Source organism: Lacerta agilis, chromosome 8, assembly GCF_009819535.1.
Source record: "Lacerta agilis isolate rLacAgi1 chromosome 8, rLacAgi1.pri, whole genome shotgun sequence".
In the NCBI taxonomy this organism is placed as follows: Eukaryota; Metazoa; Chordata; class Lepidosauria; order Squamata; family Lacertidae; genus Lacerta; species Lacerta agilis.
The window spans coordinates 23,508,028-23,522,579 of NC_046319.1; the positions used below are offsets into that span (position 1 = coordinate 23,508,028).

The 14,552-nt window shown below is 46.1% G+C and overlaps 1 protein-coding gene across 1 annotated transcript; it reads left to right on the plus strand.

The window, feature by feature from the left end:
• Nucleotides 1-1,369: 1,369 nt before the first annotated feature.
• Nucleotides 1,370-4,395, plus strand: HES2 (hes family bHLH transcription factor 2). Its single transcript, XM_033157026.1, has 3 exons — nucleotides 1,370-1,497; nucleotides 1,646-1,741; nucleotides 4,294-4,395. The coding sequence occupies exons 1-3, from the start codon at nucleotides 1,405-1,407 to the stop codon at nucleotides 4,393-4,395; spliced, it is 291 nt and encodes a 96-aa protein (XP_033012917.1). The 5' UTR covers nucleotides 1,370-1,404.
• The last annotated feature ends 10,157 nt before the right edge of the window (nucleotides 4,396-14,552 follow it).

The window sequence follows — 14,552 nt, forward strand, 5'->3', positions numbered from 1 at the left end:
ATACAACCCCTTAAAACTTAGCTGATGAAGGTGAATACATCGAAACAGGGTCGTGTCCTGGTTTCTGATCTATAACTGACTCCTGACTCCTGCTCAATGATTGAAACTAAGATCTTCATATCAAACCTGACTATGGACTAACATGAACTTGCCTCTATTCAAAGATTCTCATTTCCAATACTGTAACGGATAATTGTGTTGTACATATCCCTGTGAGTTTGAGTTTGTAATCTCTGTTTGAATATATGTATTTGAATGGATTAGTTTTTGTCATATTTTACTATTGATTTGCGAGTAGGGACTATTGCCACTATTGAAATTTTATTGGCCAGAGTTCTTGGTGTGTTTTTTCTTGATGCATTTAATAACAAGAACTCCAATTTATTTAACACTGTTCCATCTAGGCCAGTGTTGCAATTGTTGTAATCTGCCCTGGGACCTTAGGGTGAAGGGCTGATTATTAATTAGGTGAATGGTATGATTCTATGATTCTTAGCTTATTCTTTGGTCAAGCAGACTGAGTACACACTCATACTAAAACACACATCACTAAGCAAAGGTAAGCAGCAGAAGAAGCACATACAGAATACTTTTTTTTAATAATAAAAAAGAAACCCTATAAAAACAGAGCAAAACATTTTTTTTAACTTATGTGGTCTTCAGATGCTTCTCCACAGCCTGTTTAACATTTTTTTGTGGTTCTATATGTTGTGCAATAATAATCAGTACTTGCAACAGAGTTTTTCTTTTCAGGGAGTCATTGCTAAGGGCTAGTGCGGGGGTAGGGTGGGGTGGGGGCTCCAGAAAATAATAAGTTGTTGTTACTGTTATTATTAGCTATGGATCTAGTAATAATGATGATAATCACAATATCAATATCTACACTGCCTGGCAGTGGCTTTCCATGAATTCAGGTTTGAATCACTCTCAGCTGTACCTGGAGGTGTTGGCGATGCAAAGTAAATGCAAACACTTTGATAGTTACTACTACTACTACTACTACTACTAATAATAATAATATCCTCGAGGGAGTGGCAGTAGGAAATGCCCCTGACTGGCCACGATAAAACTCTCCAAGCTACTCCGTGAGAGGTCTGAACTGAGAGGTTTGAACGAGGAGCTCTCCCAAATGGCCAGGAGGCATCAGGCGGGATTTTGAGTGCAAAAGGGAGTGGCAGATTAAGCGGCTTCCCCGGAGCAGATGGGCTGGGACTCAGCGCGGGGCTGGGGCGTCCCCCGGCGACGCGATGGCCCAAGGCGGAGCGACGGGGCGGGGACGCGACGGGGCAGGCCGGCTGCAATAAAAGCAACTCTGGCGGGCGGGGAGTGCTGAGTCCGCCTCGTTTCGCTCGCTGTGCGCTCTCTCTTCTCTGGGCGTCCGCTCCGACACAGCCACCTCGCTCCATGCCGCCGCTCAGCTCCGACGCGCCGTCGAGGACTTATGGCCCCAAGATGAGTCCCCCGAAGAAAACTGGGGAGGCCACCCAGCTGAGAAAGGTGAGGGCCGCAAAGGCAGTCCCCGCTCCCCAGCCTCCTTCCCCGGGGAGGGATCCCCTTCTCCTTCTTGTTCTTCTCCTCCTCCTCCTCCTCCTTCCCCTTGTACTCCCGTCCCGTCGGACTGACTGGCTGGCTTCTCCTCCCGCAGAGCCTCAAGCCGCTGATGGAGAAGCGCCGCCGGGCGCGCATCAACGACAGCCTCAACCAGCTCAAGACCCTCATCCTGCCTCTCATCGGGAAAGACGTAAGTGGCGCTCAGTCCTGGCTCTTCCTGCAGTGCGGGAAGAACACAACACAACAGAGAGCGCGCCTCTCGGTCTCTGCAAAGCGCTTTTTGTAGCCCGCCCTTCCAGTCGCGTCCTCGCCTTTCCCCACTTCCGCAACCCCTGCCAGGACTAGAAAGCTTCTATAACAAGAGCTTTGCAGGATCGGGCCAAAGAGGGCAGGAGTTGCCAACGGGTGCCCTCTAGAACAGGGTCTGCTTTTTTTGGACTACAACTCCCATCATCCCTAGCTAGCAGGATGATGAGAACTGTAGTCCAAAAACAGCTGCAGACCCAATTTTGGGAAACCTTGCCTAGATGCTGTTAGACTTAAGCTGCCATCCTTCATGACCCAGTGGGCATGCCAGGGATCCTAAGGGAGGGAGCTGAAAATAAAACTGCCAATATCCTCATGAAAATCAGTGGTGCAACTGCTTTTCTGCAATGCTGTTCACCGTTCAGATCATCCCTCCTCAGAAAAAGGGTATTGTGGAATTGGAGAAGGTTTGGAAAAGGGGAACCAAAATGATCGACGGGATGGAGCAATTCCCTTATGTGGGAAGATTGCAGGTTTTGGGACTTCATAGTTTAGGGAACAGGCGAGTGAGAGCAACAGAATAGAAGTTTATAGTAGTGTTTAGACGTCTGTATGTTTTAAAGCACAGTTGTAAATTTCTCTTGATTTTATTTTAACTTTTTGTAAACTGTTTTGAGGGTTTTAGGTTTGTTTTTACAATAAGCAAGGTAGAAATTGCATTACATAGATATAAAATTATGCATGGCATAGAGTAAGTGGGTAGAGATAATATTTTTCTTCCTCTCTTGTAACTCTCAAACTCCTGGACATTCAGTGAAGCTGAATGGTGGAAGATTCAGGACAGATGAAATCAAGTCCTTCTTCCACACAGCACATAAACTATGGAACTCAGTCCCACTAGAGGCAGTGAGGGCCACCAACTTTAACAGAGGATTAGACAGATTCATGGAGGAGGAGGAATGCTATTCATAGCTAGTAGCCTGAAATGCTGTTGGGAGTCAGTAATGCTTCTGAATACCAGTTGCTGGCAGTGGAAACTGCAGGAGGGGAAAGAGCTCAAATCCTGCTATGGGTTCGAGGCATCAGGTTGGCCCCTGTGAGAATATGATGCTGGACTAGAGGGGCCTCTGGCCTGATCCAGCATGTTCTAGCCATTGCACATCCTGAGTTCAACAACATCTAGAGCGCTCCATATTCTACACTAGTGGGCTAGCCAGAGCTCTCACCTGGATTCAGATGCATATTCCCTCAACAAGTGGAGACCAAATTTACCGTATTTTTCGCTCCATAGAACGCACCGGACCATAGGGCACACCTCATTTTTAGAGGAGGAAACAAGGAAAAAAATATTTTTCTGGTTTTCCTCCTCTAAAAGCCCTTTCTTGTGTTTTTTTTTGTTTGTTTTTTTGAGGATCAGCTAAAAGTTTTGCAGCTTTTTTGCAAAGGGAAAAGCCCTGGCTTTTTTGAGGATCAGCTAAAAGTTTTGCAGCTGTTTTTGCAAAGGCAAAAGGCTTTTTTTAGGATCAGCTAAAAGTTTTGCAGCTTTTTTTGCAAAGGGAAAAGCCCTGGGTTTTTTTCCCCGAGGATCAGCTAGGTTTTGCAGCTTTTTTTGCAAAGGGGGAAAAGCAAAGCTCCTTTTGCAAAGGGGGAAAAGCAAAGAGGAAAAGCCCCATTTTTATGAGGTTTAACTCACATTTCTGAAAAATCTTAAGGAAAGGGAGCCATTTCTACAGTTTCCAGACAGATAATCTAATCAGCCAGTCACATGTCCTGGGGAAACAAACAACCTCCCTCTGCAGCACATTCAATAAAGGAGGGCGGGGCTGAAAGGGAGCCGGGACTCTTATCTCCCTCCCGATCTCTTGCTGATCAGCTGCTGAGCTGGGTCCTTTCAACACTCCCTTTTCTCTTTGTAAAATAAAAAGCATGATCCTCTTTTGGCCCCTGGGCAATTCAGCTCCAGGGACCACCATTCGTTCCATAAGACGCACAGGCATTTCCCCTTACTTTTTAGGAGGAAAAAAGTGCGTCTTATGGAGCAAAAAATACGGTATTTCCACATCATGTGGCTATCCTTGTGTTTAGTTGGTGGGGGGGGGGCTGGAAACCTGCACCCCCCCAGATGTTATTGGACTCCCATCAGGTTTAGCTAGCTCAGGAGGGAGGAAAGGAGTTTGGCATCTAGCAATCTTTGGGGGTGGAGCACAGGTTCCCATTCTGGTATTTAAGGATTGCACAGAAAAGTACTTCTGTCTGAACCTGCAATCTTTTCATTTTCTCTGTGGCTCCATCACACATAATATCTCCCTCTTCCCCCTGCCCCTAGCCTCCATTAGATGGGTTCCCACTCTTTCCTGTCCACAGCCAAAGCCCTCTTCCTTCCCCTTTTCTTATCCTTCACTACTTGGTATCTCTGTGTCCCTTTGCAACATCCTCTGTGCCTTTTCTTGCTTTTGAGACTCCTAAAGCAACCCCCTCTCTCTCCTTCCTTTCCAGAGCTCTCGCTACTCCAAGCTGGAGAAGGCCGACATCTTAGAGATGACTGTCCAGTTCCTCAAGGAGCTTCCAACCCCTTGCGCTTCCATTTCCGGTGAGTGACGTGACATTCACACATGATGCACGAAATGGCATCACTTGATTTCTTACCACTGAATTACCCAACACAGGGGAGCTGACCAATGAATGTGGGAATAGATCTCAGTTTTGTTTGGGTTTTTTTTTAAAAAAAGTGTTAGAAGAGGCAAGAGATCTAGGGGCCCAGTGCAAGAAACTAGTGCTTAGCATGCCTGGGCCAGTCCCTCACAACACCCCTGTGTGTAAACACCTGAGCAAGGACTGAGCTTGTCTGAACCAGTGAAGGATGATTGGCAGAGAAGAGGGATTGAATGGATCTTCCGCACCATACAATTAAAACACTATGATGCCAATTTGAACAGTCATGGCTTCCCCTAAAGATTCCTGAGAGCTGCTGTTTCTTAAAGGCACCGAGAGTAACAATTCCCAGAGTTCCCTTTGAAGAGGGATTGAATGTTAGACCACTCTGAGAGTGGCAGCTATGTGAGGAGGAATAGCAACTCTTAGCACCCCGAACAAACTACAGCTTCCAGAATTCTTTGGGGGAAGCCATGCCTGTTTAAAGCAGTATCATAGTTCTTTAGATACATGGTGTGAATGTGCCCCAGGAGCACAGGAGAGAACTCAGCTGTAGAGGGGTTGCTGTCAACAGTGGGAAGGATCTCAGCCACAGAGAGGCTCTTGTCAATCAGTACTGACCTAGATTGACCCAGGATCTGACTCAGTTACAGCCTGCTCATCAGACCTCATGAGGCTACTTTATAGGGAAGCCAGACCATTTGGTCTCTGCCCTCCCCTAGCCAGAATTTAGGAGACATGGGCAAAATCATTGAGAAGAATTCCTACCTGGCTGAGACCTTAACCCTATATTGATAATACAGTACCTGTACATAGGACTTTGTGGGTGGAATTCAAAGATCCTGGAGTCTCTGCCACCAATGAACTTAGTCTAAAACTGATGGTGGGGGAAATAAGAGGAAAAAATGAGCCCATGGGATAAATGATGGTGTTGCATGATGGGATAAATGAGGTCCATGTTTCATTTGGCAACGTGTCCTCAGTACTGTCAGATTTCCCTATTTGCACCAAAACAAATTACAGGGAGAAATATTCTGAGCAAAGCAATAACACGGTTATACCAGTTAAATCATTGCAGTTCCCTCCCAAAAGAATCCTGGTCAGTGTAGTACTTTAAGCATGGAAGGCAGGGTATTCTCTGTTCATAGAATCATAGAATAAAAGAACTTTAGTGTTGGAAGGCCCCCCTGAGGGTCATCTAGTCCAACCCCCTGTTGCTGACCTCCGAGTGGGTGCTGTAAGTTCAACAAAGAATAATGCATGTTGCATTACTTTCTGTGGCTGGCACTGGTACCCAGCTGACAGACTCAGAATTGTAGAGTTGGAAGGGACCCTGAGGGCCATTTATAGTCCAACCCCTTGCAAGGCAGGAATCTCAACTAAGGAATCCTTGACAGATGGCACTGACAGATTTCTCTCTTTCCCCACCACAGGCTCTGCAGACAGTTTCTGTGATGGCTACCACACCTGCCTGTCTCGCCTTGCCACCCTCCTTCCTAAATACAACCTCCTGAACCATGAGGCCTGCAGCACCCTCCTTGGGCATCTCCAGCAGGCTTGTGCACAGCAGGGCTGGCTTCGGGACTGTTCCAGCCCATCAGACTTGTCCAAAGCGCCAGGCTTGGAGATGCCCCCGTGCCCGCCTAGAAGGGCCCAGGAAGCCCCTTCACCACAAACAGTACTCTGGAGACCTTGGTAGAGCCACAGAACTTCTCGACTTAAAACTGAGAGCCCTGCGTGCTCCTGTTTTCTCTGTACGGCAGCAGTTTTCGGACGGGGAGTGGCTGGAGCAGAGCCCTGTGCTGTGAAAGGATTGCCGAAGTGCCAAGGAGAGATATCCGCCTGCAGAAAAGGCTGCTTGCTGTGTCTCTGAATGATGTGTTGCTCTAGCTTTTCAGCCAGCCTCAGCTGGGCAGAAATAACATTTACCTGGTAATTTGGGTGTGATTGGATTGTCCCAAGTCACTCATGACCCAGTTGAATGACCTGCCCTCAGATGAAGATGCCTGCTGTGCCTCTGCATGACGGTTCCCTGAGTTCTGTTTAGGGAAGGATCACTCAGTGGTAGAGCATGTGCTCTGCATGCAGAAGGTTCTAGGTTCAATCCCCGGCATCTCCAGGGAAGGTTGGGAATGCCCCCTGCCAGAAACCATGGAGAGAGCTGCTGCCAGTCATTATAGGTGATCCTGAGCTAGGTCCAACTGTGGTTGGATCACAGTGGTTGGAACACTTGGCATATGTTCCTATTAGGGGACCACCTCCTTCCAATCGGGAGGAGCACCCATGACATGGACTCATGCAGAGAGTAATGTGTCTTCCTTTTCATTCAGAATCAGGTATCAGCTGCCTGGAAAAAACTGCTAACTATAGCTCTTTCTGAGGAGCATCAAAGGTCTGGGGAGACTTCCTCCCCCCCCCTCTCTCCAGACATCTCCCTTCTCCCTCCCACAGCCACAATAGGAGGGTGGATAGAAGGCCAGTAAACCCTGCAGGTTGTTAAATTGTCTTTTTTTCCCCCTGGTCTGTGACTTGCACAAATCCGGCATGGCTTGAGCCAAGGACCGGACAGCACTTTAAACCTGTATATAATATTGAATTTGATACACAATTAAAAATAAAGAAAAATTCGTGTTTGTTTGTTTTTTAAATGCATGTATTGCTCTATCATAAGAATGTAAGAAGAACCTGCTGGATCAGACTGGTGGCCCATCTAGTTCAGCATCCTGTTTTCAAAGTGGCCAACAAGGTGCCTGTGGGTGGGGAAACTAGCAAGGACCTGAGCACCAGAGCTCTCTCCCCTCCTGCTGTTTCCAGCAACTGGTATTCAGAAGCATGGCTACCTCTGGCCCCAGAGGCAGAGCCATAGGCATTGTTGGCAAGTAGCCATTGATGAATTTTCCAAATCCACCTTCTCCATGCCACAAATAACTTGATAAATGTCTATCGTGTCATCTTCTCTCTAGACTAAAAACTCCAGTGCTGCAAGCTTTCCCCGTATCAATTTGTCAAACATAGGTTCATCATTGTGGGATGCATTCATTGACTGCATTTATATCCCTCTTTTTTCTCCAAAGAGCTCTAGATGCCATTCATGGTTCCCCCCCTCTCATTACTTAATCCTAACAACAATCCCGGGAGGTAGGTTAGCCCAGGATCACCCAGTAAACATCCTGGCTGACTGGGGATTTGAACCTAGGTCCTAGTCTAACACTAACCCAGTGGATCTCAAACTTTTCCCCCTGGGCCACACTTTCAGAATAAAAATTTGCTCAAGCCATACCAAAAAACAAAATTATTGATGAGAAATATATTGTGGGGGTCAACTCCTAGCAGTGCTTGGTTTATAACACAGAACACAACTACTTTATAATATGATCACGGGACATCTAGAAAGTATAAAACAATGCAGCTACAAAAAAACATTAATCATTCCCAAAATATAATTATGAACCAACCTCATACATATGTACCTTAAGTAATAATGTATGTATACCAACTCACTGAGGTGTGAACTTGCTCTTGCCAGGCAATCTCATTTATATTGGGTCTAATTTGAGACAAACTAATCTCATCAACTGAAAGAAGCCTTTCCCTTTTCTGATCTTCCATATTTGTCAGAGTTGAAAATCCCTTTTCACAACAATATATTGTGGAGAACTGGAGAATAATAGCCATTGTTCTGTCTCTTGTTTTGAGAATGCATCTAGCCCTATTTTGCAAATAATTTTTTTTAAAAAACTATACTATGCTACACTGGTGGCGCTGTGGGTTAAACCACAGAGCCTAGGGCTTGCTGATCAGAAGGTTGGCAGTTCGAATCCCCACGACGGGGTGAGCTCCCGTTGCTTGGTTCCAGCTCCTGGCCACCTAGCAGTTCAAAAGCACATCAAAAATGCAAGTAGATAAATAGGTACCGCTCCAGCGGGAAGGTAAACAGCGTTTCCGTGCACTGCTCTGGTTCACCAGAAGCGGCTTTGTCATGCTGGCCACATGACCTGGAAGCTGTACGCCGGCTCCCTCGGCCACTAAAGCAAGATGAGCGCCGCAACCCCAGAGTCGGACACGACTGGACCTAATTTTCAGGGATCCCTTTACCTTTACCTTACGCTACACTGGCATGTTTAGATGCTTCTTTGATTGTCCTTGAATCTTCCTGCCACACTCACCATCCTCTCCCGACACACCAGCGTGGCACGCCACACCCTTCAAGAACCACTGCTCTAACAACTACACCACACTGGCTCTATCAAGAACAGGGATAAACTCTGAACAGAGATAAACTTTCAAACCACTGGTTGGGTGGGTTTCTTAAACACCTTGCTACACCATCTCCCCCTGTAGGTTTTTCCCAGAAAGACCAGTCCCTCCTAGTACATTAGATACACTCCAAGATAGGGAAGAACTGGTGGTAGAGGGGAAGAAACATGCCCTGCCTGCTTTGTGATCCATGTCAGTTTCTGAGTTTGGCAGCCACCCCCCTCAACCCAGAACTTTGCTCTGGTTGCCCAAACATGTCCCAGCCACGGCGCCGGTTATCGCCTGGGTTCCTCTGCTCCTGGGGCTTTGCCCGGTCTTGTCCCCAACCTGCAAGCCTACGGTGCTGTGAAATGTGTTGCCAGCCACATATTGACAGTATGTGAGGGTGTGACAGAGGAGACTTGCAAGGGGCTCATTCCGCAGCACCCAATTTCCCAAGCAAGAGACCTGCAATGCCTTCCTCAGTGAGAGTGTCCCTTTGCCCTTATTACAGTCCACCACCTCCTGGGAGAAGTGGTGCCATTTCATTAGAGACATTAAAACAACACAGATTCTTGGAACGTAATAACAGGCTGCTGGATCAGGCCAATGGTCCATCTACTCCAGTATCCTTTTATCCTTGTGGCCATCCAGGTGCCCTTCTGGGAAACCAGCAACCAGGACTCAAGAACTAGAGCATTCTGCTCACCTGCAGTTCCCTGGCAACTGGTACTGTATTCAGAAGCATTTAAATAGCAAGATGGTGAAAGGACAGGAGGAAAGCAGACGTCGTTTTAGAGGAAGAAATGAGCTGAAATAATGGGCTGTGGCTCTGTGCGGCAGTGCAAGGACAGGGAGTTGGACTAGATGAGCCTTTTGGGTCTCTTCCAGCACTACAATTCTAGGGAAAGCTCTTCATGCAGAAGGCCGCAGGCTCAATCCTCAGCAGAATCTCCAGGTAGGGCTGGGAATATCTCAAAACCCTGGAGACCTGCTGCACACAGACCCTGAGACATCTTGGTAGATTCTGTCTCAAGAGTGCACAAATTCCTTATCCTGCTGGCACCTTGAAAGTGCTGGATCAGCAGGGAAGTCATGAGATGCGGAAGCAGCTGCCTGATGACTGACAAGTCTCTGCCCTCGTGGGAGCTCTTGCTAGATACTCCCTCTCATCAAGACGGCCGTGCCCTGGTGATTGGCCAAAAACAACCACCACCAAAACTCCAGCAGAGGCAGAGAAATGCCAGTCAATTTCCAAGCTGTGAAACAACAACCCAAGAACAACGACACGGCAAGGTAGGACCAATTCATGATGGATAGATCTATCGGCTACTATTAGCATTATTAATTTTTTTATTGAATAGTTTTGATTTACAAAAGAAGAGAGAGAGAGAGAAAAAGAAATATCTTAGTCCAACCCGTTGACCAATACACTTAAAAAATAAAGTTACATACAATAATATTTTGTTTGTTTGTGTTTTGATTTCACAGTCTTACATAGGGTAAAGAATGAACTAAGTTAATGAATGAAAAAGAGAAAAAGAGAGAAAAAGAGAAAAGGGGGGGGGGAGAGATTCTGTTCTATTTATTCTTCACACACTTTACTTCTAATTCCTCAGATCTGACTTCCTGTCAAATCCCTTTGCATCCACTTTTCTTAATTTTGAATGTTTACAACACAATAAACCCTCATATACGTACTCTCCAATACATTCTTAGAAAATTATACCTCCATATTCATTCCCCCATCTTTCCCCCCCTTCCTTTATCCCTCAAATGCTGGCATGGAAACAAAACTATTGTTGTATTTTAACACATATCTCCTATAAACATCCCATTTTCCCACGAATTTTTGCTTAGTATTTCCTCTTAGGTTATTTGTTAAGAGGGCCATTTCAGCAAATTCTTGTAGTTTACTTTGCCAGTCAGAGATTTTTGGCACTTCCTGGTCTTTCCATCCATATTAGCATCGTTACTTTACCTGCCCTTCCTCCTAAGGTCCTGGGGGAGGGGTTACAGCATCAAGACACAATATTGAAAACAGTTTCAAACAACCTGCAACCACAGAAATCAGTCGAGTCCTAAAAAATATACACCTCAAGTGTCAAAGGCAAGGGTAAAGAGTTGTGTCTTCAGCATTTGCTGGAAACTGTAGTGTGTAGTGCCAGGCAGTTCTGCCACCCCCAGGTACAGTATAATTACTACCAGCCTCAGTTTGCACTGCTGTGATGGCTGGGGCTGATGGGAGTCGTACTCCAAAATGTCTGGAGGCTCAGGAACACCGTTCAAATGTACTGCATCTCTACTGCATGAGGGCTAGAAACTTGATTGTTAAGAAATGGAGAAATTAACACAGAGACCGACGGCATGTAGGGAAGGAACCGAGTCAGACAAATTTCAGAATACATGGTATACCTTCATTACAGATGTCACCAAAGAAACTTCTTTCAGCCATCCTTGGTCAGCTGGGCTGATACCTACAATGAAAATGCACATTAGTTAAAGAATTCCATATACAACTTTAAACCTGACAGTATTCAACATAATAATATTCTCTTTCCATTCTTATTGTGACAGTTGTCCTTTATTATTTTTTTGTATTTTTATAGCCAACACACACACACTCAAATCTGGTATAGCAAAGGTGAGAAACCTATAGCTCACCAAATCTTGTTAGATTCCAACTACCATTTTTGCTGACCAATCAGCTTGCTGATTGGGTCTGATGGGTGCTGAAGACTGACATCCTCTACAGGACCACTTTGGGATCTCCAGTCAAAATGCAAGATTGCCAGACAGGCATGTGAGGGGCTGACACTCATGGAGTTTCTGAATCACTATAGAAGGTACTGTATGAGGTCACTTCTTTAATGTTTTGGTGGGAACTACCAACAAAGGAGATAATCTTATGTTCTTCCTTCCTGAACTCCCTCTCTTCTTTTAAGCCAGTGATGTCAGCAGATGTACATGCCTGGGTTCTGCTTAGGGCCCAGATTCCATGTTGGAAACTAGTTATATATTTTGTAACTAAGAAGTATCTTTTACCTTCATACTACTTTGATGTATTTGCTGCCTGCATTGAAATGTAAGTAAACCTTTTGTTTATCTTACTAAAATGTGCAGCTCATTCTTAGCAATGGGGACAAAGTGGTCAGCAGACCTCAAATAAACAGTTATAAACAGTGTAATTGCCTGACTCCTCACTTCCAGTAAGCTGCAAAAGCACACAGGTGTTTTTACACTGCTAAAGGGGCTTCGCAGCCTGGTTACTCTTATATTTCTCCCCCCCCCCCCCCAGGATAGAAGCTTTGAATTTTAATTTACAGATTCAATCCTTAAATCATCTCCATCAAGCACAAGTTCTTTACTCCTGCACTAGATTCTGCAGATGAAGGTTGATGATAAGCCACAAATTGCGCCCCATCCGAATTCTTTTCATGGGTAAGATTGCAGAACATTAACAATGCAAATTATGCAATCTTATGCATACCTACTGAGAAGCAATTCCAGTGGAATTCAGTGGGATTTAAACCACCTCCCTGAGAGTAAGCCCCACTGAACTCCATGGGATTTACTTCTCAGGGGATATGTGTAGAACTGTGCTGTAAAAGTCAAGTTTAGCAGGACCGACCAACGCCCAAAGGTGAAAAGTAAAGTTGAAACACCAGTGCAGATCTTATCCTCCTGCTGGGGTGCCCCAGTGTTTAGCTCATGAAGTTGAGCAGGGAGCACTTGGTTCAATTGCTCAATTACCAGTTGCTCATGTCTTCTCACTTCTACCCTTTCCTGAAAACCTGGGGCTATTGCAAAACTATTTTCCAACCTCAGAGAGAGAAGAAATACAAGAACTCATGGACATCCAGTGAAGCTGAATGCTCAAACACTCAGAGAAATAAAATCCTTCTTCCTGCAGCACATAGTTAAACCACAGAACTCCCTGTTAAACCACGGAACCATAGCTGTCAACTTTTCCCTTTTCTTGTGAGGAATCCTATTCGGAATAATGGAATTTCCCTTAAAAAAAGGAAAAAGTTGACAGCTATGCACGGAACTCCCTCCCACAGGAGGCAGTGATGGCCACCAATCTTTTAATGAGGATTAGACAAATTCATGGAGGAGAGAGCTATCAATGACTACTAATCCTGACGGCTATTTTTTATCTCCCCTCATAGGGGCAGTAATGCTTCTGAATGCTGGTTGTCGGAAACCACAGGAGGGGAAAATGCTCTTGTGCTGAGGTCCTGCTAGCAAGCTTCCTACAAGCATGTGGTTGGCTACTGTGGAAACAGGATGCTGGACTAGATGGACCATTGGCCAGATCTAACAGACTCGTCTTATGTTCCTATGTAAGCAGGAGGAGATGAGTCCTCTGGAAGATGCTCTGCAGAAATACTCATGGTGTGGAGAAAATGATGGTCTCCTCTCTTTTTTGGAATGCTAGAACTTGGGGTCACTGAATGAGGCTGACTAGTAAGAGGTATTCAGAACAGACAGGAAAATGTTTGGTCTTCATTCATCATGTGATGCACTGGTGGGATTCACTACCAGACTGGACAGATACATGGAGATGAGGTGTCTATTAGGGAACATCTATAGTCCTTCAGGTGTTATTAGATGGACTCCAAACCCACTTAGCCAACAGTGAGGGTAAATAGCACCACTATAAGTTGGCCAAGTGCAAGAGAGGATTATAGAGCTGGTGAACCTTTAAAAGCTGTATAGACTCCAAAAGCCAGTGTAGTGTAGTGGTTAGAGTGTCAGACTAGGGCCTGGGAGACCAGGGTTCAAATACCAACTCAACCATGAAGCCCACTGGGTGACCTTCGCCAGTCACTCACCACAACCTCCAACATTTCACAGATGAAAATAGGAACGTTCTATTCCATATCTTCCAACATTTGTCTGATGAAAATAGGGACATCCTAATGAAAAGCAGGACGTTCCGGGATCAAATCAGAAACTGGGACGGCTTCTGTAAATCCGGGGCTGTCTCTGGAAAATAGGGACACTTGGAGGGTCTGATGCCCTCTCAGCCTAACCTACTTAATAAGATAGTTCGGAGGATGGGGGGGAGGAGGAGAACTACACTACTTCTTGTAGTGGAGGAAAGATGGGCTATAGAAACACAGAACTGTAGAGTTGGAAGGGACCCCAAGGGTCATCCAGGCCAACTCCCTGCAATACAAGAATCACAGCTGAAGGCTCCCTGGCAGATGGCCACCCAACCTTTGCTTAGAAACCTCAAAGGAAGGGTTTTAAGTAGGGGTTGGATAGCTACCTCTCATATAAATATAATGAATGAGTAAATCAAATAAACATCGACCCCTACAGTCGGCATGGCCAATAGTCCAGGACTTTGGGAGCTGGGCTACAGCAACATCTGGTGGGCACCTGCTTGAGGAAGGCCATCCCTGGGGATGCATGCAACTCCCTCCCTGAGTGCTTTCCTTGATGGGAGAGATTTGCTGGAGGTGTCTGTGGCATTCAGGCAAAGCTGCCCGGGCATGTTCTGGGGAGACAGGCCGCTCAGCCAGCCACCCACAGGGCTCGCAGGGAGCTCGTGACTCAGCAGTTTCGCTCGGCAGTTCCAAGGAACCAGGCGAGGCCTCCAGGCCCCCAAGGGATCGGCATCCGACTGGCAAGCCCTGCACTGATTTGAGCACTGTGGGAAAGCAGCAACCCGCCTTGCCCCTGCTCAACCCACGTGGCTGGCTGTGCATGCCTGTCTGCCTTGCAGCCCTGGGCAAACAATGCACTCTCTGGGCTGCTTGGGCCAAGGTGTGCCACAGAAAGCAGCACACTTTAGCCAATCCAGAAGAGACTTGATATTCGGTTGGGAAAGTATCTAAGACCATTAGGAAAGCCAG

Coding starts and splice junctions, on each gene's coding strand:
- HES2 (XM_033157026.1), top strand. CDS start 1,405: ATGCCGCCGCTCAGCTCCGACGCGCCGTCGAGGACTTATGGCCCCAAG. Junction 1,498..1,645: donor AGGCCACCCAGCTGAGAAAG/GTGAGGGCCGCA, acceptor CTCCTCCCGCAG/AGCCTCAAGCCGCTGATGGA. Junction 1,742..4,293: donor TGCCTCTCATCGGGAAAGAC/GTAAGTGGCGCT, acceptor CTTCCTTTCCAG/AGCTCTCGCTACTCCAAGCT.